General features: G+C 43.1%; 1 protein-coding gene across 1 annotated transcript in view; it reads right to left on the bottom strand.

Moving 5' to 3' along the window:
* UMODL1 (uromodulin like 1) overlaps positions 1-21,691 on the bottom strand; it is a 54,815-nt gene extending 33,124 nt beyond the window's left edge. The window contains exons 1-9 of the mRNA XM_010308192.2: positions 21,430-21,691; positions 16,401-16,643; positions 8,220-8,381; positions 7,721-7,827; positions 5,554-5,746; positions 4,496-4,633; positions 3,598-3,717; positions 1,914-2,168; positions 385-497 (exon numbers count right to left, since the gene is read on the bottom strand). Coding sequence (XP_010306494.2) covers positions 385-497; positions 1,914-2,168; positions 3,598-3,717; positions 4,496-4,633; positions 5,554-5,746; positions 7,721-7,827; positions 8,220-8,381; positions 16,401-16,643; positions 21,430-21,592 — 1,494 coding nt within the window. The 5' untranslated portion in view covers positions 21,593-21,691. The remainder of the gene's footprint in view (positions 1-384; positions 498-1,913; positions 2,169-3,597; positions 3,718-4,495; positions 4,634-5,553; positions 5,747-7,720; positions 7,828-8,219; positions 8,382-16,400; positions 16,644-21,429) is intronic.
* Positions 21,692-22,972: the final 1,281 nt, after the last annotated feature.

Raw genomic sequence — 22,972 nt, 5'->3', positions numbered from 1 at the left:
AGTCAGACATTTATTGAGAAGGCTGCGCTGTAATAAATGCCAGCAATGTCATTTCAATAATCCATTAAAAAGTCTCAAGTCAATTTAGTGTGAGTTTATTGCCAAACTAAAGATCCAAGGAAAGTCGTCCCTGTTGCATGCCTGCATTTTTAATTCCTTTACTCTTCTGTAGGGGAAAATTCTCATTGGCTCCATTGCTAATAAGGCCAAGGGCTTGATCTGTCTAGTCAGCTGAATTTTGTTTTAATTATAAAGAAAGGTCACAGGAAACAGTATGATGATTTTCAAGGGATATTTCAGCCAGGCATAAAATCCTCTATTACATTAAATAAATTCTAAATTGGAAAAAAAGAAATGTATTACCCAGAGCTATTTTAGCATTACCTCTCTAAGCAACAATCTTGAAAATTCTTCATATGCTGAGCTACTGGCATTATGGAAATCATCGGTGAAGTTGTAGTTGAGAATCCTCATAGTAACACCAAATATCTTGGCCTCTGTAGGACACAATATTAAAATACACACTGACAAAGCAGAAGAGGAAAGGATTCAGTCAGAACTGATGTACCCAGACCAAAATCTCAGATGATGGAGAGAGAAATGGGGGAGAAGGTTGAGAGAGTTAAACCAAGAAAATAAAGCAAATATTCTGCTACAAGCTTCCTATACATAGACATCAGGTCCATAAAGATATTTAGGTGCCTAATTACAACTGCATGAGAACTAGGTGTACAGATATCCTTGTGGACCTGACCCCACATAACTCCTGCATTTGAGTTACATCCAAGGTTGAGTTGCCTGTGAGCTCATCTCTGGTCCACCAACCACAATCACTAATTATTTTTCCTGATCTTGGTAGCATGGATAGTAAATACATTCTTAAACTGAAAATAATAACAAAAACCAGTGCATGCCAGTCCTCTGTCTGGTAAGCCCTGACAGATAACATACAGAGCACGTGAAGGAAAACCAAGAGCCAGGGAATCTATAACCACTTTAACCTGTATAAACAATCTGAGGCTGTTACTCTTTGGATAACCTTTTTTTCCTCAAGGGCTCCAACTTCGTACTCTGAAGTTCAGCCCTCTGTTTCCGTAACCACTAGACCTCCTGCCTTCCCTCTACAAAGGGAGTAATTTCCTTCTGACCCAAACTGGAGTCACCCCTTGTCTGATCAAAGGAAGGCTCGTATGGACAAACATAAACAGTCGCATTCTCACTGTGGCCAGTATTGAATAGTTCCCTGCCTGCTTTTTGAAGAAAATGTGCAGAAATTTATTTCTTTATTTGCATGAAATTATTAAGAAATAATTTATGGATGAAGGAAAAGCAAAATTATGTTTGATCAACACACTAGGGCCTTGTGGAGCTAGCATCACTATCTAATTGAACAAAATTATGCAGGTATTCTGCAAGCTTTCTTACACAGCCCTTGCTATTCCCTTTAGGTCTGGTCACTTACAAATATTCAATCAAATCTGACCACCTTCTGGGCGCTCTTGTTAGCCAGCCAAGCCCTTGACAAACCAGTTGACTGTATTTCTCACTGGCCACAGCCATCAACCAGGAAAACTGGGGCTTGATGGGAGATGAGTGGCAGCAGAATGCAGTGCCAGCCACAAAAAAAAACTAAAACCAAAACCAAACCCAAAAGTATTCTAGCTTAGCCTGATACCTGTAACAGTCTGAGTCAGCTCCAGCACTGCTTTATCAACTAACTCCAGAGATCTCCTGCCTGATAGTCCGGGTTGCATAAATGCTGGGGTAGAGGAGAGAAAAAGTGCCAAAGGAGGAAGGAAATGGAGTTTGGTAGGACCAAATGGATGATTGCTGAACTGCAAGTGAGTGGAGAGGAAAGAGAGTGAAAGAGAGAGAAGAAAAAGAAATGTATTTATTTTAAAGTGGCTACTTACCTGTTTTAACATTTTGATGGGAGATGCTGGTTTTTCCACAGGTTTCATAGGTGATCTCTACTGAATACATCACACCTGCTTCTAGTCCAGACACATCCATTTTCATTTCCTCTGTCTTCAGGTTTTGTATTATCTCTTTGCCCTTGAACACTTGGACTTGGAAAGTATGGTTCAGAGTAGAAGCTACATGCCAGGACATTTCAAAACTGTTGCTGGTAACGCTGAAGATTTGGTGGTTTCTGACTGCAGAGGGATCTATTGCAGCCCCAGGAAGAGTCATCACAGAAAAAGCAACATTTCCTCTTTAGAGGATTGTGTTATCCTAAATCCATTATAGACAAGCACTTTGACAATTAATAGGAGAAGCTCCTCTTTACAGATTCTGCCCCCCTTACAGTACCAGGTACCCTCATCCATGAACCATTCCATTAGAGTGATTAATTAGGTGTTTACTCTTTTTATTTTCCTTTTATTTCCTTTGTGTTGGATCTCTGGTAACTCTAATAATCAGCCAGTGAGCTACAGGTTCAAGCAACAGAAGTAAGTTTTGCATAGTGAATCTGTGTACTCCACGCATGTTGACACCTGCTGTGCCTTTTGTCACTTTAATCATCAAAATGCACCTCTTCAGGCAAAGGCTGCCTTGATTTATGCCTGGAAAAACCCCACAGACCTCAGCTTTTACGGACTGGGGGCAGAGTGTCTGGCAGAATTTCACCTATTTATGCCACTCTAGTCCAGTGCAATCATTGTCATGTCAATGGGAAAAGACAGGACCCTTCGGAGATTATTCCTCTCCTCGAAGCAGGAGGAGGTGTCTAAATTGGGTAGGATGAATTGCCCTCCAGAAGAGCCTGTCTGTCTCCACTAACTAGAGAGAGAGCCTGGATGGCAAACACAGACTAGACACCTCTCCCGTAGACAGCTGGGGTCAGGTGAGATGAACATCATCCGCCAAGCTAACCAAGAAATCATGTAATGCTGCTGCCACATCTTAATTCTTTCATGCTAGTGGTTGCCCTGAGAAAAAGGGTTGTTTTCTTGAATTATTTCAGTAGGACATAGTTGTTTTCAGACCTCTGAATCATATGGCTGCCAAACACCCCCAAAGCCATACTGCACCTGCTCTAGAGGGACTTCAGTTTAATCCCTCTAGCTTCAGCTTGGATCAGAAGTTGTGGGTGAAGATCAAGAATATCCAGACTGTCTCTCTGACCCAGGCAAAGAACTACTTAAAACTATTTCCTCCTCCAAGATGAAAATGTCGTTAAAAGGGTTGTGATAACTCTTGTCTGAAAGGGATGAAGTCACCCATATAAAGACAAATCTCCTGGGGTTTGTTCCCACTGTAGTCCCTCAGACAGCTGTCATGTATAGCAGGGAGAGTATTCACAAAGGCTAACTCCAGCGCAGGGTACCTGTGGCCAACCTCCCTGGCTCACGTACCCCACCAACATTTTCACGGACTCGAAAGCAAGAGGCCCGCATCCCAGTGGCTGTGGCCAGGATGTCCTGTTGGGGGAGCCTCTCTCTTTCCATTTCCATAGATGGAGAGATCCACTCCAAAACTATTACCAGCTTCTGTGAACACCCTCCTGTAACTCAACCAGCCCCAGGAAAAGGGGATCAAAGAACGGCTCAATTAAAAGCAAGGCAATATTCATTCAAATCCAAGGTTACTCACAGCACCCAGCATCTGTAGATTGGTTAGTCATGGACAAGAGACTTGAATTACTTGTAGACGGAGAGCTATTGCTAGTGTTAATGAGATCCAACACTGAACTTGGAGTAGGTGTTGCCATGCCTGGGGGAAAAATAGTATTATCAAAGAGTTAAAGCATTCCTAACAAAGCAAATCCAAAATAATACCATTCATGTTTCCTGCAGCTGAAAAGCAGCAAGAGAAGTAATATCAAATAAAATGAAAATAAGCGTATTATGATATCACAAAAGCATAAAGTAATACATTATCTTAATTTTTGAGATTAAAGGATTGTAAAATTGTTTTCTAACTAAAGCATTGAATCTGCAAGCACTTATTTATCTCATTATCTTTAAGCCTATTAGCAGGCCCATTGATGTCTGTGGGCTGTAAGTACATGCCTCTATTTTACTGAACTGGTACTCCAAAGAATTATTTCACCCATTGCCAAACTCTGTCTGCCTTCAGCAGAGGACTCAGCAACCACCAAGTCCTGGCTGCAGTCATGCAGTCAAAACGGGAAGGAGACTTTGTGTACTAATAGCATCACTAATCTTATTTCCCCAGGAGGCAGGGGAGGTGTAATGACACTGAATGACTTGCTCTGAGAAGTAGTGAGGGTCTGAAGCTAGACCCTTTTGGCAGGTGAGAGAGGACAGCTGAAGGTGAGATAGGAGAAACAGCCAGGTAGTGTGAAGTAAATACACGGCATTTCAATCAGAAAGAGCTCTCAGCTGGCTTATGTGACACCTCCTCCCAACAGGAGAAGAAGTGGCACTGCATGCTCCAGAAGTCTTTGCCTTGCAGGTGACTCCTGTGATAGCCCACAAAAGTCCTGCAGAAACATTCTCAGTATGTAGGTGAGACCTACGTTTCTTACCTTCCTTTCTTCGGCTCAGTTGGTGAGAGATATCTGCATGTTCATGCTGAGGGTCGCAGCTGTAATAACCCTCCAGATTTACACAGGTGTTTTTCTCGGGACAAGCGTTGAATTCAGCATGGGAACATTCATTGACATCTAAGAAGACAGATATTGATAGCAGCATCAAGATTGATCTGCAATGTGTGTAGACCAGGCTCTGGATATGAAATTCAGTGTAAATCTGCAGTAACTCTGCTGAAGCAATTCTGGATGTATATGGGTGCAATGAAATCAGAATGCTGCCCTTCCCTGAAGCAGTTATAACCCTATCATTTTTTACTCCAATTCTTTGGAATAAGAGGCCAGTTAGTGACAGCTCCTGCTCACAGTTGCAGGATGTCATCCAAACCTAAGAGATGTCAGCAGGAGGAGGAAGGAGATCTACCCAGTAATTTCACTGAAAGTTGGATGAGTTTTCAAAAGTAAACACAGATTAAGAAGTGATGATGACAGTGCTTATGGATGCATTTCAGGAGTGAAAATGTTCAGATCACTACACAGTAATAAGTAGATTAAAATAATTTAAACCACATATATTTAAATATTTACCTAACATTTAAAAAGTAGGTTGTAATACGCTATAGTAATTAACAGACTATAAATATGACTTGCTTCATGCAAGCTACTGGAAGTAACACATGTCTATAAAAACAGAGTATATCTGCTTCCCAAGAAAACACTTTTTTTTAAGAGCCTGCTTAATACAACTAATGATTGTACTACAAATATGGACACCTTTGTTTTTTCATCAGAAGATGGGCTATGCTATTAAAGGTAAATAAATTTAATTGAGGAATTAGGAGTATTCCCCTCCAAACTATTCACTCCAAAGTAATTATTAACTACAACCCTCTCCATCCTGTAATGCAAAGGTTAGGGCCATATTTGCAAAGTTTGCAAGATCCACTACACTATTTTTGAAAACAAATTGATAGTCATATAGATGAAATCCCAAGTGACGAGGGATGAAGCCCCCTAAAAAAGCTTTTCCCCATGACAGGATCATAATAAATAACCTTGCACTTCTGTGTCAATCACTTCATATACACGCTTCACAATGTCCTTCAAGGAAGAAGAAACCTCCGCTAGCAGAGCTGGCTGGTGCAGTCCAATGAGAACCTGAGAGGCCACTGTCCCAGTGTATACTTCTGCACTGTTACTCTGGATATGGTGCACAGAGACGTTCAAGTGCTGTAATGCGCCAGTAATCTGGAAAACAGGGGAACAAACACTTCATTATCTCGTTCCTTTCTCAGCTCAACTGTATGCCAATGAGGCATAACCTATGCAATGATTATCATCATAATCTGAGTGTAGAAAGCACCAATTCAGAAACCATAGCAAAGTGGCAACGTTTAGTTCTGTATTTATGCAAGGTGAGCTCTTCTTATTAGCATCACATCTCACAACAGAGTTACAGTACAGTAAAGCCAAGCTAAGGGACATGCAGAACTGCATGTCAGATCTTTAATGCTTAGGCAGGAGGATGCAACCCAGGAAGATACGGGAAAAGTCTCTTCGGCTTGTAATGCTTAAACACCAAAAATCTGAATAGACAGAATATACATTAGACATGCTATTACAGTTATTCTGTAATAAAGCTGTCCAACACTTATTACTTTAAGCAACTAAAAAGACCACTGGCAAGGGGAATGGAAAGAAAAAGAAGAAAAGCAATAGACTGAGCAAGGAGTCTGGGACTAAGAGCCACAGAGAGACCCCAGGACTGCCCAAGTCATCACAACTGCGAGTCAGGGGTGAGAGAAGGGACATGGGGGTGGGCTGAGCATTATGAAGCAGTAGAGCAGACAAGATCTGGACGACATTCCTCTGAGTAGCAGCTCATTGCAAAGTTTCAGTTTATATTTCCTATTTCTTGAATGTTTGACTTTGCCATAGCTTGCTTTAGACCAAGATATAAAAGTTTTGGTAGGTCCTTGCCCTCTACTCCTACTACACGTGACAGGATCAAGGTTTCTCACTTTTTTAGGATATGAGAAGGGAGAATTCAGGTAGGAGGAAAAACTACACTCATGCAATATCCCCATGCTACTACTATCATTTCTATTCTCCTGCCCATCAGTACTAGTTGATGATGGGAGAAGGGTTTCCTTTGCTACTTGCCCACTCCCAGCTGGAAACTGGGGAGAAGCAGAAATGAGAATGGAGGGAAATAGGGACCTGCCCTCTCAGGTACCTTTCAAAGGCCATGTCCAAGCCTGGTTTTCTCCATGGCATGGTGATATGTCCTAGGGAAAGGCTTCGGGTTTATGGCCTGGAGGGTCTTTGTCCTAGTTCATCAATCCATTTCCTAAATACCACTGAGAGGACAGAGAGAGTCCTCCCATCTGAGCACGGATTTAGTTTGTAGCCTGGTTCTTCTGCAGACCCTCCTTTTGGGAAGCGTGCCTCATGCCTCTGTTAGGGCTGTGTTCTTCTTGGTTGCCTCGGACTCTTCCTACCTGCCGTGTCAGGGATAGGGAGAGGCACGTTGTGCTGCCGTCGCTCAGACATGCACGTGTTGTTGCCGTTGCTGCTGCTAATGCATGCACGAGGCAGAGCCTCGGTCCTACAGCAAAAGCAACACCCTGCTGTCTCCCTCAGCCTTGCTTATGTGGCAAGAATGACTACACCTTTGACCCAGACACAGTCCCCTACTGTAATCCTGGGTTTTCACAGCAAAACTTCTGGCACTGCTGAGTCCACCTGCTGCATAGGTCCCAGTGCCATAGATCAGGTTTTTCTGTTGAAAGGTTTAACTCAAAACTCTTTATCAGAAAACATCACGCTTTGCAGGTTTTGAAATATGGACCAAATCAGTCATAGACACAAAACTGAACTGAGACAGAGCTGGAGCAAGCATCACTTGAGCAGGAAACACCCCCCCCCCCCCCCCCCCCCCCCCATATTTCAGAATGTCTTTAAATTGCCCTTGGAAGAGAGCTGAAAAATTTACTAAAGAAGCTGATAAATCAATGTTATTTGAGCTTCTTGAGGATGAGGCTGACATTCACTAATCAGAAATAAATTAGGGCCAAAAAAGCCAATCTAGCAGAACAAAGGGGGAGTGACTGGCCGGCAAGGTTATGCCCAGCACAGAGGACTATGAAGCAAGAGGTGGTTACTGAGTAATAGAAACGTGGACACAACAAGCAACACACGTGTACACGTGTTTGTACATACCATGGAGTGCAAAAGTCGTGAGTGATTGAAAAGGTGTGAATCCACTCTGATTAATTCATTAAAATCCATTTTCACAAGCACTGTCACGTTGTACCAGAATGTTCTTCCTGAAGCATACAAAATAAAACAGCCAAGTCATCCAAGGTCTGATGCTACAGAAAGCAACAGAGCTATAGGAAGGCCCTGAGAAACCAAAGCAAGCTTTAACTTTGCAAATATGAAGGCCCACACACAGCCATCAGCTATGGCCTCGTTCGCCATATGCCTCAAGCAGCAGCACCAGCAAAGGAGAAGCCGAGCAAGGTCTGCTGGACCCATAGCACCCACGGTTCAGCACTCACGGGTGCAACACTGAAACTGAGTCTCCTGGAAGTGGTCCAAAGCAGATTCTTATATTTGATTTATGAAGAACTATGGTAACAGTTTTCCTGCCCACTCTCAGAAGGAAAAATTAAGTATATTTCTATTAGAAGCAGTCTTGAATTTATCAGTAACATACCCTCTGGCACTGGATCCACACAGCCTGCTCCTTTGGATGAGTTGCAGCATTTTTTAAGGCCTGGACATTCAGTATCGAACGTGCAAGGATAATCAGATGTTTCCATATTCTCCATTGGACAAATACCAGGTCTTGAGGCAAATATACTGGAGCTATTGAGTGCTAAGTAGAAAAAAACCAACCCATTTCTGAGAACAAAAATATAGAGAATTGTTTCCATAAAATTGTGCTATTTAATTTACAGCAAACACCTCCTCCTCATTTTAGAAGTGTGTCAGTTCTGAGGTTTTCATGGGGAGAAGACAGCAGTCTAAAATACCATTATGTCATTTCAAGAGTGTAAATGTTCTCAGATTTTTCTTGTTTGTGACATTTCTGATACAGAAATTTTGAATTGATAATTTTCCATTCATAATTACGTATGTATGTATGGAAGGATGGATGGACGGATGGATGAATAGATAGATAGATAGTTTCTAAATGTGGAGACATTGAAGCACTGCAAAACAGAAAATGTGCCTGATGTCAGCTATGACTAAACCAAGTCATATACAATGATCTAAGAAAACAGGTAATGTCTAAGCTAGAAATCGGGAGGTTTTATTTAACCTTTTGTTGCGACAAAGCTAACCTTTAGTTATAATGATTGAAGATGTTACACGAGACCAGAGACAAAACGCTGTTCTCAGGCCCGATTAGGTGGGTTACACAGAGGGGAAGGAGAGCAGAACCCAGCCTCTGGTCTGCAGACTGGCAGCACCGGCTCTGTATCAGCCAGCCAGCCACCCCGGGGAGGTCGACAGCCCTGCAGAGAGGGCAGCTGAGGCAGAAGGTTACTGCTTCCCAAGCCAAGGGCAGACAGTGGTCCTGGCTCAATGCCAGCACATACTCTTCTCCAGACAAAAAGAGAAAATATTTCTAAGCTGTACGAACATTACTTTCACCCGCGCTCTCAAACATAGCTCCAGGTAATGCTCAGCTCTCGTCTTTCCAATCAACCCAAATGATTTCTCTTTTCCATTCATTTTGTGCCTACAGGTTTTTGGTCCTACTAACTCTTGATGCATTACCGGGCAATTAAAGTCAGCCAGGAGAAAAGTGAAAATGATTCTTGCAATAGAAAACAGGTTGTAGCACAGGAAAGTCACATTCAAGATAATAAAATCCATAGCAAATGAAAGGTCTATAGCAAACTACAATCTATCATGAACCATCATTTCTATGGGTTTTCAATTTCTGTTATCCCAAGTCTCTGAATAAAAGTAAATCTGAGGTTTTGGAGAAGCAGAAGGAATCTAGGACTTTTGGCCTCAGAAAAGTAACCTTCTTAAACAGGCAAATTATCTTGATTAGTTAAGATTTAAACTAAATCTATGTAACTTGCTGCCGTGTGCACATTCCAGGTCCCCCTCTCTGCCAGTTGATGGGAAACTGGAGGCTATTGCAAGCAGAAAACCTCAGCTTTTTAGCACACTCCATAACAGATACCATTTTTAGTATTCCAGATCTCCAGCTTAATCTACAATCCAGGGATCAAGCTCAAAATATGGCATGCAAAACTCAACATGTCTAATTTTCAGCCACTTCTGCACCTGGACCTGCAGTCATATTTGCATAAAGAAATAGCCCGCTAAGACCAGTGGCTTTAAGACTATTGTCTGTGTCTTTTGGGGAGCCCACAGTATGCTTGTCAAGGGTCTCTGAAAGGTAATTAAGAGAAGTAAGCATAATTTAATGTTGGGGGTCCACATCTCCACTGGAAAACTTGCCAAAACCCACAAGCTGGAGAAGAGGGAAGGCACTGAGTTGAGACCTCTCAGCAGCATGCAGGTTACTTGCAGGTGTGATTTCAAAGATTTGCATGGAGAATCCATGGGACAGCACTTTCCCACACTTTTTTATATTTTATTTGATACACTATGTGTATACTTTGTGTTATCACAGTCAATGCTTTAACAGGGCTGTGAGCATCTTTCAAGTAGAGTTGGTGTTAGACCCACACGATCTCTAGGCAGCAAACTCAGACCCAAACCCCAGTGAATGGTTGACAGCCCTACAGGGAGCAGAATTCCTCCTGCTGCCTAATGCAGCCTACTGTGGGCCCCTCCATGCCTGCAAACCAAGGGCACTTGCCCTCCTCAGTCTTCCCCAGGACCAGCTCTGCCTCTAAAATTCATTTTGAGACATAGGCATAGGTTTGCAGTGGGAGGATGAGGAAAAAAATATCAACCCTATGCAATCTCACTTAAATTACTTCTGGGTCCAGCAAGCCCCAGTAGTCCTATTCTGCTTTCCAGCATGGACCAGGAACCTCTGCTTCTGGCTCTGGGGCTGCCACTATGGGCCATTCCCCCAAACAAGTCCTACTACTAGAAATTCCTGATTTCTAGTCTAAAGCCACAATAAGATGTGATGCAGCCTCAGTTGCCCTCAGATGAGTCCCACACACATTCCCAGTCTCACCCAATTGCTCCATCCCAGCCTCTCACACAGAGAGGCTAAGTAACCTCTCACACCTGGAGCCTGCACAGACATGAGCACCAGGGGATTTCCCTGTGCCGGTGTATCATCACCAGTGCTCCTTACTCTTCAAAGCAGGTGGATCTTGGTAAGTTTGACACAAGCATCTAAATCCCTCCAGCTCTGTAATGCAGTTCAAGCAGGTTTGAGCTTCAATGCAGTTTTTTCCACCTGGGTCTTTTTTTTTTTTTTTGGCATGTTTAACTGCAGTGTAAAAGATTTAATGGGTCACATGCAATCTCAGAAAACACTATTGAATCCTGGCTGAGTGCCACACTGGCCATTTATCTAAAATCAAAAGGTCATCATTTTTGCATCAGCGGAAACAGAGATGGATTCACATCACATTTCTACCTAATTGTACAGATGCACTTTGAAAATTTGATTTACACTCTCCACTTCAATCATCTTGAGGACAGTCACCTACCGAGCAACGCTGCCAGCACTGGGCAGCAAACCAGCCAACTCCTCTGTCAGTTGGATAAAGAATAGACTTTTCTCCTCCATTATTTGCATAAACATACAGAAGTAGAAATGCAGCATGCAGTGCTTAGCAACGAAAGCTCAGTTACCAGCTTGCCTGTATGAGAGCCCCCGGGTCTGCTGTGAGCACAGGATGGGGGGATCTCCCAGGAAACAGATGCTGAAGGACACCATTGGCTCAGCCTTAACCCCCCTCCTCTCCCTCCTTCCACCTGGAGAGGCTGGGTTTCACCCAGAGGGTGCGGCAGTGCCAGGGACTAAAACCCTGCATTCGTCTCAGGCATCAGAAGGTGGAGACAAATCTATGATATTATAGAAACAGCTCCTGGCAAAGCCTGTAACAAAGGCAGACTGGCAGTTTTCGTCATATGACCCTGTTTTCGGGGTCTTTGAGCACTGCTAGACTTTACTTGCTCAGATGGATGTTTTCCATCCTGATTGCCTATCTGGGGGTTAATTGGGATGGAGAGCAGCATCAGGATGTGCTGGTTCAGCATCTGACAAATATTTAATACCTTTCCCTATGAAAAGCCATATCATTCGCTAGAACATATTCAGGAGCTAGGGGCTGAAATTCAGCAAGGATGCACTTGTTGGACAATGGGGGAACGTGGCCTTCAAAGCACAACAATAGTCCATGCACACTAAGAATAAACTTAAGGAAATGTAGCCACTGCCACCCCCAACATGTTCATGCCGCTGGCAGCACCGTGCCATGGCTGTGCTCTGCCCCATCGGCGCTTGCAGGGGCCATCGGTGGAGAGCCGGCAGGGACCTGTGGTGAGCCTGTAGCTTGGATGTGACTCCAGGTACCCCTGCTCCCCCCCGGGGTTAAAGCGGCTGGGAAAAGCATGAGGTGAGTCACTGAATGGAGCAGATAACCTGCAAGGACAGACTACGAAAAAGGCTGGGACTTTTTGCTGCAGAGAGGAGAAGGCTGAGTGGGGTGCAATCAACGTTTACAATATCCCAGAAGGATGTGTGATAAGGTGAAAGTGGAGCTGGTACTCACCAGCGCCCACAGCAATAAAATGGGTGAAAGTATGCACTTCTTTACCCAAAGGGGAGTGAATTTCTGCAATTTGTCAGCACAGGAGGGTGTGGAGGCAGACCGCTTTGGTGAGCTCAAAAAGAGACAATTCCTGGACAGGAGGCCCCTAAGCAGACACCAGGGGGAACAGGCAGGGACGTACCCTCCAACACCCGTACTCCCATTTCTGCGGCTGCTGGAGGCACACAAGGGACCCAAACCACATGGCAGCCAGAGACATCTGCTTCTGGGTGAGGTCTCCCCCTTCCCACCCCTGGGGGGATGCTGCAACGCTGTCCGCACGCCCATGGTGACACCGCTGTCCCATGGCTTTCTGGGGACAGCCCAAGCAGGAGGGACAGCTGTGCTGCAGCTCCTCACTGCTCTGGTTAGAGCCAGCATGCAAACATCTGTACGCAGGCTCCGAAAGATCCCAGCGCTGCTGAGGAACTACCTGGTCACCTAAAATGAACGGGTTTTTGCTTTACAGTCATTTTTCTGAAAACCTTAGGAAGTTACGCACACAAAGCATGTTCTGATTAAAGCGTGGTCTTAACGTTGCAAATCAAGTGCTCTCAAGCTAAGAAACTGCAGGATTAAAGTTGTCTGGGCCTTCTTATTTCAAGACATTTTTGTACATGTGTGCTTAAAAAACAGCCTTCATCGCATGCTGATGCACTGTTTTGCTCCCTAGCTGGGGATCAAGCAGTGTTAGATGGCAGATAAGGAAGGTCTCTGGTTTCATCTTATTCAGTAAGGTGGAAGGTGGGCAGCAAACCAGTCACCAGAAGTAACCGTACCATTGATTCAAGCAGCTGGAAACTAGCCTGGAGAATTTGACCCTATCTATACGTGAAAAAAAATCCTGCAAGATGCTGGGAAAGTTTCATACAACAAACTTGTAACAAGCTTTCAGAGTTAGGGGTTTCGCAGGTCCAGGAACCTGAACGGCAGCCCTGTGATCTGCTTAGCAATCAGAAGACTGCTCGCAGTCACCATCGAGGACGTGAGGTTCTGCGCTCCAGCCGTGCAAGTTGTAAAGGCAGCGCTAAGCAGTTTGAAAACCAAAATCAAAATAAATTTAAGAAAAAATTAAAACTGCACCCTAGGTGTCTGAGAGTGGGCAAACAAAATGGTTTGATCTCAGTTTCTCTGCAGCTCAGTTGCCCAGCTGTGGAAGAAAGAGAACCTCCCTCCCTTCCCACAGGCTTCCTGAAGACAAATTGTTGTCTGTGAGTTGCCCCAGGATTGACCTTAAGAGGTGATAAATAATTCTGTGTTCGGAGAGAGGCTCAGCAGAGCACTGCACCACACACCGAATGCAGAGGCCAGGATGACATGCTGCTGGGGAACTCCTTAGAGGGGGTCCATCATCCCTGAGCACCACAGGGAAACGTGGTCCTTGGGGAAAGGCAGCGCCAGATCAGGTAATTAAAAGAGTTTATTAATCTGCGTGCACAGGCACAAAGAGAGGAAACAAAGATTGTTTTCATTTAATTCTACCCTTAGAATTCTAGCACTTCCTAACGTTTAGATACTTAACTTTTCAATTTGTGTTTTAAAAAAGTTAAAGTAGTTTGTGTGTGCTTGTGCAATACTATCCTAACGGATTGATGGGCTACTAGTGAGAACAACTGGAGTAACGACTAATGATCTAGATGTTTTTTCTCCAACAGTAAAGAAATAGGAAAAGCGGGGCCTGCCATAAACCAGGCAGGGATAAATGTTTCCTTCTAGGAAGAAAAGGTGGGGAGTGGCCAGGAGCAGGTTACCATGAAAGGTCATGGAGACCTTTCCGCTTCTAGCAGGATAGAGAGCATGCCAGCATGGATAACATCAAGAAGAAAATAAGAGTAGCTGAACAGCGTGATGTGCAGTAATTCCAGCAGTTCCAGTTTCTCTTTTCATCATTTATTTAAGACTGTGTCTAGACAGTGCATTACCATTCACAGAATTTATGACTAATGCCCTGAAAAGCAAAGATGCTGGAATAATGTAAACACAGAAATCACCTAGAAGCCATACAAATCCTTTCATGGTTTAAAATATTCCCAATTAACTCTGACAGGAAAAAGAGTCAAGGTGACCACAGTATTTCATGGACAAACCTGGCCAGAGTGCCCATTGACTATGTGGCAAGGGCAGAGCGGAAATTCTGCAGCTAAGCTTTACAGGAGATTTACAGATTTGTTAATGTTAGATGAAATCAACTCATCAACAGCTTTCAAGCCTAAAATATCCCTAGAGAAGCTTTTAAAAGGCATAGAATTATACTGGGGAAAAAATATTTAAAGTGTTACCAGGATGCCTTTTTTTTCCACCCAAGAAGACAGTCTTGATTTTCAGAGGTTCTGAAACACCTTGAAAATCCTGATAACTCATAGAGTTTCTTGTGCAAATAGTGACAACCATAACTAGCTAGTGGCTCTTCAACATTTAGCAGACACAGTTATTTCCTTGTACTACAGAATTAAAAAGCCATTTTCTCCAATTGCTTCTCAGGCTTGTCATTTGATACATATGTGCACACGTATGCATATATATGTATATCAAAAAGACCTTACTGAAGTGACTATTCAACACTAATTAGATCTACTGGAGATTTTCCCCAGCGTAGAACTGCTGCTTGGAAAATACATATGATCAACAGCGGGTCCATCACCAGTCTGAGAAGACTGCCTGGACATACTGTAATTGGCAGGTCAAATTTTGACACTCTACAACAGCCACAGAGCCAAACAATTGAAGGATACAATGAATGAGGGATTAAGTGTATCTAATTATGCTTTCATTCCTGTTCTCCAGCAAATCACTTTAAGAACAAGTACAACACAACAACCACTTCTGTGTTCCCGTCTTTCTGTTAAAGGAATTTTCCTGCTAGACACAGTATTCTACTAGTAACTATTAAGAAAATGCCTTGCAAAAATTGTTTGGAAGTTCATTTTCCAATGCTCTGAAGCATTGCTCTTAAAAGTAGGATGAACGCACTGTTCTTTACAGATCCCATGACGAGACAAATGGCTAATACCCTCATGTCACATTATATGATCCGATGCAGGAGCAGGTTTGGGGACATTCCCATAGAACTGAGTCACCCAAGTCTTATGACCCAAAGCAAGGGCCAGGGCTGAAATAGGACCTTTCCTTTTCAATCTTGTGTTACAGTGTTGAGACTATGTAAATTCCCAGGATGATAACTTGAAAAGGGGAAATGGAGAAAATGCAATGTCATACTGAAAATCAGAGACAAAATTATGTCCTGCAGAACATTTCTGGACGCTGGGGCAGTTCAGTGCTGGCTTAGCTAATCCAAGATGCCCATTCATCTTAAAAGCATGTGGCTTTATCCATTAAAAAAAAAAAAAAAAGTTCCTTTCGCCAGGGAATTCCTTCCACCTATGACTCAAATTCTGCTATAAATTAGCAATTTCTTGCTGACAACTGGTAGCCCTGATGTGGGAGGGGGAAAAAGCTTCCATCCTGAGTCAAAGACGATCAAGTCTTCCCAAGTAGAGTCTTGTTAAACTCAGAAGTTAGATCAGATTCACCAGTCCTCCACCATAGCCCTAGGTAACCAAGGAAGCCTGAGAAAATGGGCCCTAATGTAGTTTTGATCAGAAAGCAGTTGGTACCAACTTGTCTGGACGCCACAGGTTGTTTTAAATAAACACCATAACTGGGTTTTCATCCTGGGAATTGACCCTGCTCCAGATCAAAGGAGATGTTATCCTAGTGCATCCTGAATTACGTTAGAGAAGAAAGCTCCTACTGTAAATGCAAGCATGCTCAGAGCACACACAGCACGAGGCCAGGCTACGTGAGTTATTGCACTCGGCCACAGAACCAGGACAAGTAATGAGCACTCGTAGGGGTAACAAGCAGGTGCCTTCTTCATGCTTACCTGGAACTTTAGTGAATTTGTGGCTAGGGATGGCAAAGAGCAAGAATCATAAGCATTAGCCTTTCATGTCAACTCCTTACCATGTTGGACCAAGTCTTCTGTAGTGAGTCTTTGCAGACTCACTGATTTCAGTGAACAGGAACCTCTTGCCCAGAACTGAATTAAGCCTTTACATGTCTCAGTTTAAGTGAATCCTCTTCCATCAGAAGCATTTATTTCAACTATTAATCTGACCAAAACTTACCTAAAGAGCAGTAGAATCCAACTTGTTCATATCCTTCACAGCAATCTGTAAGAGTGATGGTTTCAGGGACTTCAACAGTATGATACTGCGTTTTATAGTACGTCCGGGGACACACCATCCACGGTATCCATCCTCCGCAGGAAGTGCTTTTCTCATAGGACTTTTGGTAAGCAACCAGTTTAAATACATTTTTCGTCAGGCTATAGTTGCACAGATGGTACCCTAGCAAAGAGAGGCCTTTTTCTAGGGGAAAAAAAAACAACAAACAACAGGAAAGAAAGGGATCAGCACTAACTAGTCACCCTAGAGTATAAGTTCCCTGCAGAATCAAGTTAAAAATACTGTTATGAGAAAGCAGTGACAGAACCAACACAGACAAATGATTTTCAGAAAGGCTGATGTTAGGAAGAATGTCACTTCAGAAAATGGGCAGAAGAGAGAATTAGTAGTGACTGCTTCGCATCACTTCCATCATAAAAGGATGCAGATTGGCAGAAAATTCGGAGAGCTCTCAGTGCCCTCAGGTGTAAAGCAGAAAGAGGTCAATTTAACTCAAGTAAGTATAAAGGAAATTAATATACATTAATAGAAATTAACAGTAGAGCAGAATAGGCACTTCCAGGGCAGAGTAATCCAAGTACTTTAGATGCCCACTCCAGGCTCTTGCTGCTGAAGTGTTCGTCTTTCTCCACTGACTGTAAAGGGAACGAAGGGCAGGGAACTCATGGGCAGATGAGTCACAGTAGATGTCTGGAATAAGACATCTTTCAGACATCACCCTAGGCTGAAACTGGGTACTCATACATCATTGGGAAGGACTTTCAGATATCTGACACAAAAGGTATTCCTGGAGTGCCTATGTTGCCTACCTGCATTTGTAGCAAAACGTATTAGACCAGGCCCTTTCAGAGCTGCTGTTGTTCATTGACTTCAGTATCAACCAAGTCAGTGATAAGTTCATTAACCACATAATTTCACATAGGTCTGGGAATGGGACTCAGTTTCCGGAGTTCTGAAACCAGTCATAATGAGGAGCGAACTTGTTACATGCCTTACTTAAAACTGAAATACTTGAGCAGGAGCAGGAAAAAAAACCCCAAACAACAACAGCAGCAACAAAAACAGATGGAGTTTAAGAATTAGCAACAAGCAACCTACAATTGTGTCACAGACGTCAGGGTCAGGCTGTATCCTAATGAGATGTTATAGAAGCCAGAGGGGCTGAGTCACCCTGTGTCCCATTTGGGAAATAGATGGGATAGAATTAAAATGCCTATATCATCCTTTAGACAAAGCAGAAGAAACTTTAATAAGGATAAATATGAATTAGCTGCGGAGATTCAAGTATGGCAGGATTGTTATTTCTGAGAGCTCTGAGGGGACCAGGGCCAGTCAACAGACAGGCTGAAGCTAACATAGTATACATAAGAGGCATACAATTAAAATATTTATCTTATTTGTACAACTTATCTCCTGCCTGAAAAGATGAAACATGTAAAAACAATTCAAGAAAAAAAGAATTGTCAGGTTCTGAGGAATCATGTGCTTTTATCATATTTATATCAGGTTTCCAGCTAAATAAAAGATATATGTGCAATTTGAATAAGACTGGTAAAAGAGCTTTGAACAGGACAATCCATTTGTAGTGCAAGGACAGTCCAGAAGAAAGCATGGGATAGATACTATAGGCCACAATACATCCCTCAAGCTGGCTCAACCAAGTCACCCAGAAGGTCTTCTTCCAGCCCTAATCCGAGCTACTGCTCAAATAAGAACAGCCTGAAAGACATCCCCTGCCTTTAGATGTTCAAAAGGCCACGAAGAAAAATGGATTTTCTTGGTGCAATTCCCAAACAGAGGCACAAACACCTCCCTGCGGACGAGGGCACTTTGGAAGAGCAGAAGAAAGGAGAGGGGGCTGGAACTGACCATGGACCACCCCCAGCATAAATAACTCACCTCTGACCGGACCCAGGGAGAGCATCGGGCCCCCGGGAGGCTGGCCCTGCTCTACCTAACCCATCCGTGCCTCATCCTGCAGCAAAAGGCAGAGTCTGATGCCAGGACATGCTCTGGAGAGCACGTGTGAGAGCAAGAGACCTCCCAGCAGGCTCCAGGGAGCCCTGTGCTGCTGCTTAGAGCCGGTCAGCAGGAAAATATCAAGAACAAGGACATATCTGGAAAATCGCACCCCCTGCTTCTTCCTCCTCCCCAGCCTCAAGCAGGACACCTCTGTGTCCAGTCCCTGAAGCTAGCCCCAGAGACAGCAGTTGACATGCCTTCATGTCCCTAAAAAGCACCGGTGCTGTTCTTTGTCCTTAAGAAGAGAATGAAGGGAGATGGTCATGAGGGGCAGGAAGCAAGACACCCAGCCCGTCTCAACCTGAGGGGCTGAAACCCACGCCCTGCCTGACCCAGGAGAGGACCCCAATGACCAGGATGGTAAAAGCCCGTACCCAGCTGTGGGACAGAGGTGGCTGTGCAGGACGGAACTGAAGGTGGAGTGAGTCAGAGAAAGAAAGGTAGTTAATTTTAGGACATCCCTCTGGGAAAGGGGAAAAGAGAATAAATTTGGCTTCTGGAGCAGAAATCAGAGATCAAGGGCTGCTTTTTATCCAATGCATCTGATCAATTACTACGTCACATAAGGCGCCAAATGCCTTACAAGAAACAGGTATCTGTCATTGTATCTTGTAAAGCATTCCCTTGCCACGTGTTAAGAGTGCTCCAAGAATACCTACCCCAGCAAATGCTTCTAGGCATGTAAGTATAGGGGAAAAAAAGAAAAAAAAATCTTGTTTCAGCTTTTTTTTTTTTTTTCATTAGTTTGGGATCTGAATCCCAATCTGATACCTAAAGTGGGATAGAAAGAATACCTAAATCATTTTGGATCTAGACTTTATCTGGAGAAAGTGCACAAACATCTGTTGGAGATCAAGGAAGGTGGGAACAGCAGGACAACTTTTTCCCTATGGAAACAAGAAATAGAAACTGTTGCACTAAGGAATCATACTGTTATAGTATAAAATTATATTAGAGGGGGTATGGCAGATAAGAGAGAAGAGTTCAGCCTGATTCCTCATCACTATGATCCCTCCATTTCTCCAGAGCTCATGTACTAGCACAGCTAGAGCAAAGCAGGCACTGGAAGAGAATAACCAAGTAAGGAGAGCACTGAAAATTCATGTTGTTCGTGCAGAGCTGTGGCTGTAGCAAGGACATAGCACTGGAAAGCTAAAAATTCCAGAGTCAGCTGAGCTGGCTTAGGCTCTACAGCAATGTGCAACATAAATACATGTATGAAACTGAGAATAAAATGGTATAGAATTAGACACAGTTTATAATTAGAAGCTACAGCTGTCAGGACAGATATGAAATCATATTTCATACTTAAACATTGATACTAGGTATAGAATGAGGCTGCCAAAGCTGAAAGAGAAGGTTTGAGATACGGCTATGGTGGTACAAAAAGATACCCTTGCTGGGAGAGGTTAGCCTGAAGGTGCAGCACCACCAACTTTACCATCGTCCATCACTTCCATCCAGTTTAAAACAAGTTGTGACACTCACAGACTTCAATTATTTTCTGACAGCAGTTTCCTGCTGAGCAATGTGGCTTAGATCAATTTGGGCTCTTTAGCAAATTGGCTTTCTGTTCTCATTACCCCCATCCATGGGATTATGGCACTATCAAATGGAATTAAAATGCACTGGCTGTTGTTTCCAGCAATACAAAGCTGAAGTCAATCGCAAAGCAGGAGAAGGCAGTCACTTGACACTAGCAGGGCTACCTTACCCCTATCATCTCTGGACTTTAGGTTTTTATCTTAGCAACCACCAGCCTTCAGCACTGTCAGGGCCAATATAAATTTTATTATGTTAAGCAAGAGTAGAAACAATTAAAGCAAATACTTTATTAATAGAAACAAATACTGAGAGGAAAGGCTGAAAGGAAAGTCTGCATTAGGAGCAGGCTGCTTGTAACTCAAGGTCAAACGCAGAGCAGAACCGAGAGCATGATCATAAAATCAGCAATAAAAAATGCTTGATAGCATTTATGCCACAGACTTAGCTGCATTTCTGGAAACTTCACTGCTCAAGTGCCAGAAAAGCCACTGTGAGCTGGGAACTGCAAAATCCTTTCTCGCTGGAGAACAGTGAGAGCCAAAGACAAGCTCCTTTCTTGTCTTGACGCAACCTTAAAAGTAATCTGTTGGAACAGGTTCAGAGAGGGCAGATTCAAATTCAGCTTTAAAAGGAGAAGGCTCTGAAACGTGAAGAAATTAAGCGCTCAATTTTTCTGGGTATTCCAAATTCTTTTTAAAGTCAACACCATTGACTTTAAATGCACTAGAATGGGGGTTCTGCTGACCCCCAATCTACAGAAACCTCTTTTCAACTGTGACTGACACAGTAACAGAAAAGTCTGCAAGGCTTTAAGAAATATGGTTTGTATTTTAACTGAGACTTGCAAAACCACTTAAGTAAAAAAATGGGATGAAAAGCAGCCAAAAGTCATGATCTTTTCTCATCTAAATAAATCAAACCAGAAATTAAGAGCAAATTAGGATTTAATTTAGCAGTTACAACCTAGCAATTGGGTTAGGTTTTTTCCAAATTACAGCCCATATCACAGATGAAAGTTAAACATGTCTTCTACAGCTTCATTTTATGTATCTCTAGGAATTTTCCAGGTACATTACTACATAATTTCCTCCAAAAGTTTATTTTAAAGACAATTTTCATTAAAAGTTTGCACATTACTGAACGCGAAGCAACAATCCTACTCATTCATTTCTGGCACAAAGGAAATGACAAGGCTTTTGCCTGGGGACAAAGAGTTGGGGACAAAGGTTGTATTTTGGCTTGGTGAGATTTTCTTTGTTTAATTATCAACAGAAGATTCTTAAATTGTTGCTGGAAGAGTGGCCACCTTGGTTGGTTTATTTCAAATAAAGAGATATCCCATATCCAAACTAAGCTGTCCTCATATCGGCTGTGGTCCTCTGACCAGGTTTGCATCACTCACCTGTAATTTCATTTCCCCTTCCCTGCCGTGTGGCTGCCCAGAGGACGAGAACAGAAATAAGAGTGATCCTGGCCATTGTATCGCCCGTCCTGGAAAAGCCCTTCATATCGCTTTGTTTCCAAGGTGGTAGAGCTCGACCGTCCTTACACGTAGACTTTTGCATTAGGGGAAAAGGTGCTCTGGTTTTTTTACCTTTTGCAGGTGAGTGATAACTACTGGCAACAGAAACAAAGAAGCTCCAGTGGGAATTTTGCCTGTTCTCTCTCCTTCTTGCTCTCCCTGGGGAACCAGCCTCTTCTGCCTGCTCTTCCCCACCCCCCACACCCCCACACCCCCCCCGGCCAGACTTTGAGAAAAAGGCATTTCAAAATTGCTGGTTTAGTCCCTGTTTATCCTTCTGAGCACTTATTCCCTCTCACACCTTGAATACCTGACAGCTAGGAGCCAGATTTACATACCTTGAATGTCAGGTATATATATCTTGAATTTTGTTTCTGTCCACACCTCAGGTGATGCTATTTTGTAGGTCTTTAATTCTGTACCTTGAAAACAAACTAAGAGTAAAAGCAAATGTCTATGTCAATGTTTTTTTCCTGAATTTAAGCTGGTTTACTAGCTGTTCTCTGGTGGTCCTCATTTCATTACAATTTCAGCATCACATAAACCAGAGCAATGCTAGCAAACAAGAACCTTATTAGGCACAGCATGAATCAGGAGATTTGAGAACCCAAAATCCCTTTCTTTTCATTGTGTAAATAATGAAGGCATGTTCCCGAGATAGATGTGCCTGCAGCTTTACGATGCAGGACAAAAACTTCAGTGCAGTATCACTTGGCTTGTGTAAAGAAAAGGAGTAAACACGATATGATATTTTATGAGGAGCTGACACAAAAAGTATAGAAAATCACAGGTACAATTCCTGGATCTGAGGCAATACGTTCAAACCAGCACTTGAATACATATTACAGTATTATAGACACTTCTATGTGGATGAGAGAGCCAGATGTAAGGGAGGTGGAACCACAAACTCTGTCATTTGTCTATGTTCAGAATATCAGTAATATTGCCTCTGTAAAACACTGACAGGCAATCCCCGTGTTGGCATTCGCAAGGTAGGAGAGCTGGGGCCCTGGAGAACATGTGGGGCCAACGGGGCAGATGCTGGATGGTTCAGATCCTCTGGCAGAGAGCAAAGCCAGGGCTCCGTGTAGGGTTGAGGCACTTGTGAGCTGTTCTTCTGGTTTGGAAAATAAAATATCAAGCTCATCAGGAAAAAAAAAAAAAAAAAGAAAGAAAAAAAAAGGAAAATTAAGATTTGCTAAGAATTTAATTGAAAAATGTTTTTGCAGAAAATGGGAAAATGGGTGGATGAAAACATTTCAACAAATTACAAACCAAACCAACCAACCAACCAAAAAAAACCCCAACTCTCAAAATATATTTTGGTTTGGAAACATTTCTGCTATGTCTAAGGAGAAGGCATACCTTTGCATCCCATCTCCTGCATGCACCGGGATGTCTAGTCAGGCCATACCCCCAGGTG

Source organism: Balearica regulorum, chromosome 1 (genome assembly GCF_011004875.1).
Source record: "Balearica regulorum gibbericeps isolate bBalReg1 chromosome 1, bBalReg1.pri, whole genome shotgun sequence".
NCBI lineage: Eukaryota > Metazoa > Chordata > Aves > Gruiformes > Gruidae > Balearica > Balearica regulorum.
The sequence above is the reverse complement of the archived record's forward strand: the minus strand, read 5'-3'. Positions and strand labels throughout refer to the sequence as shown.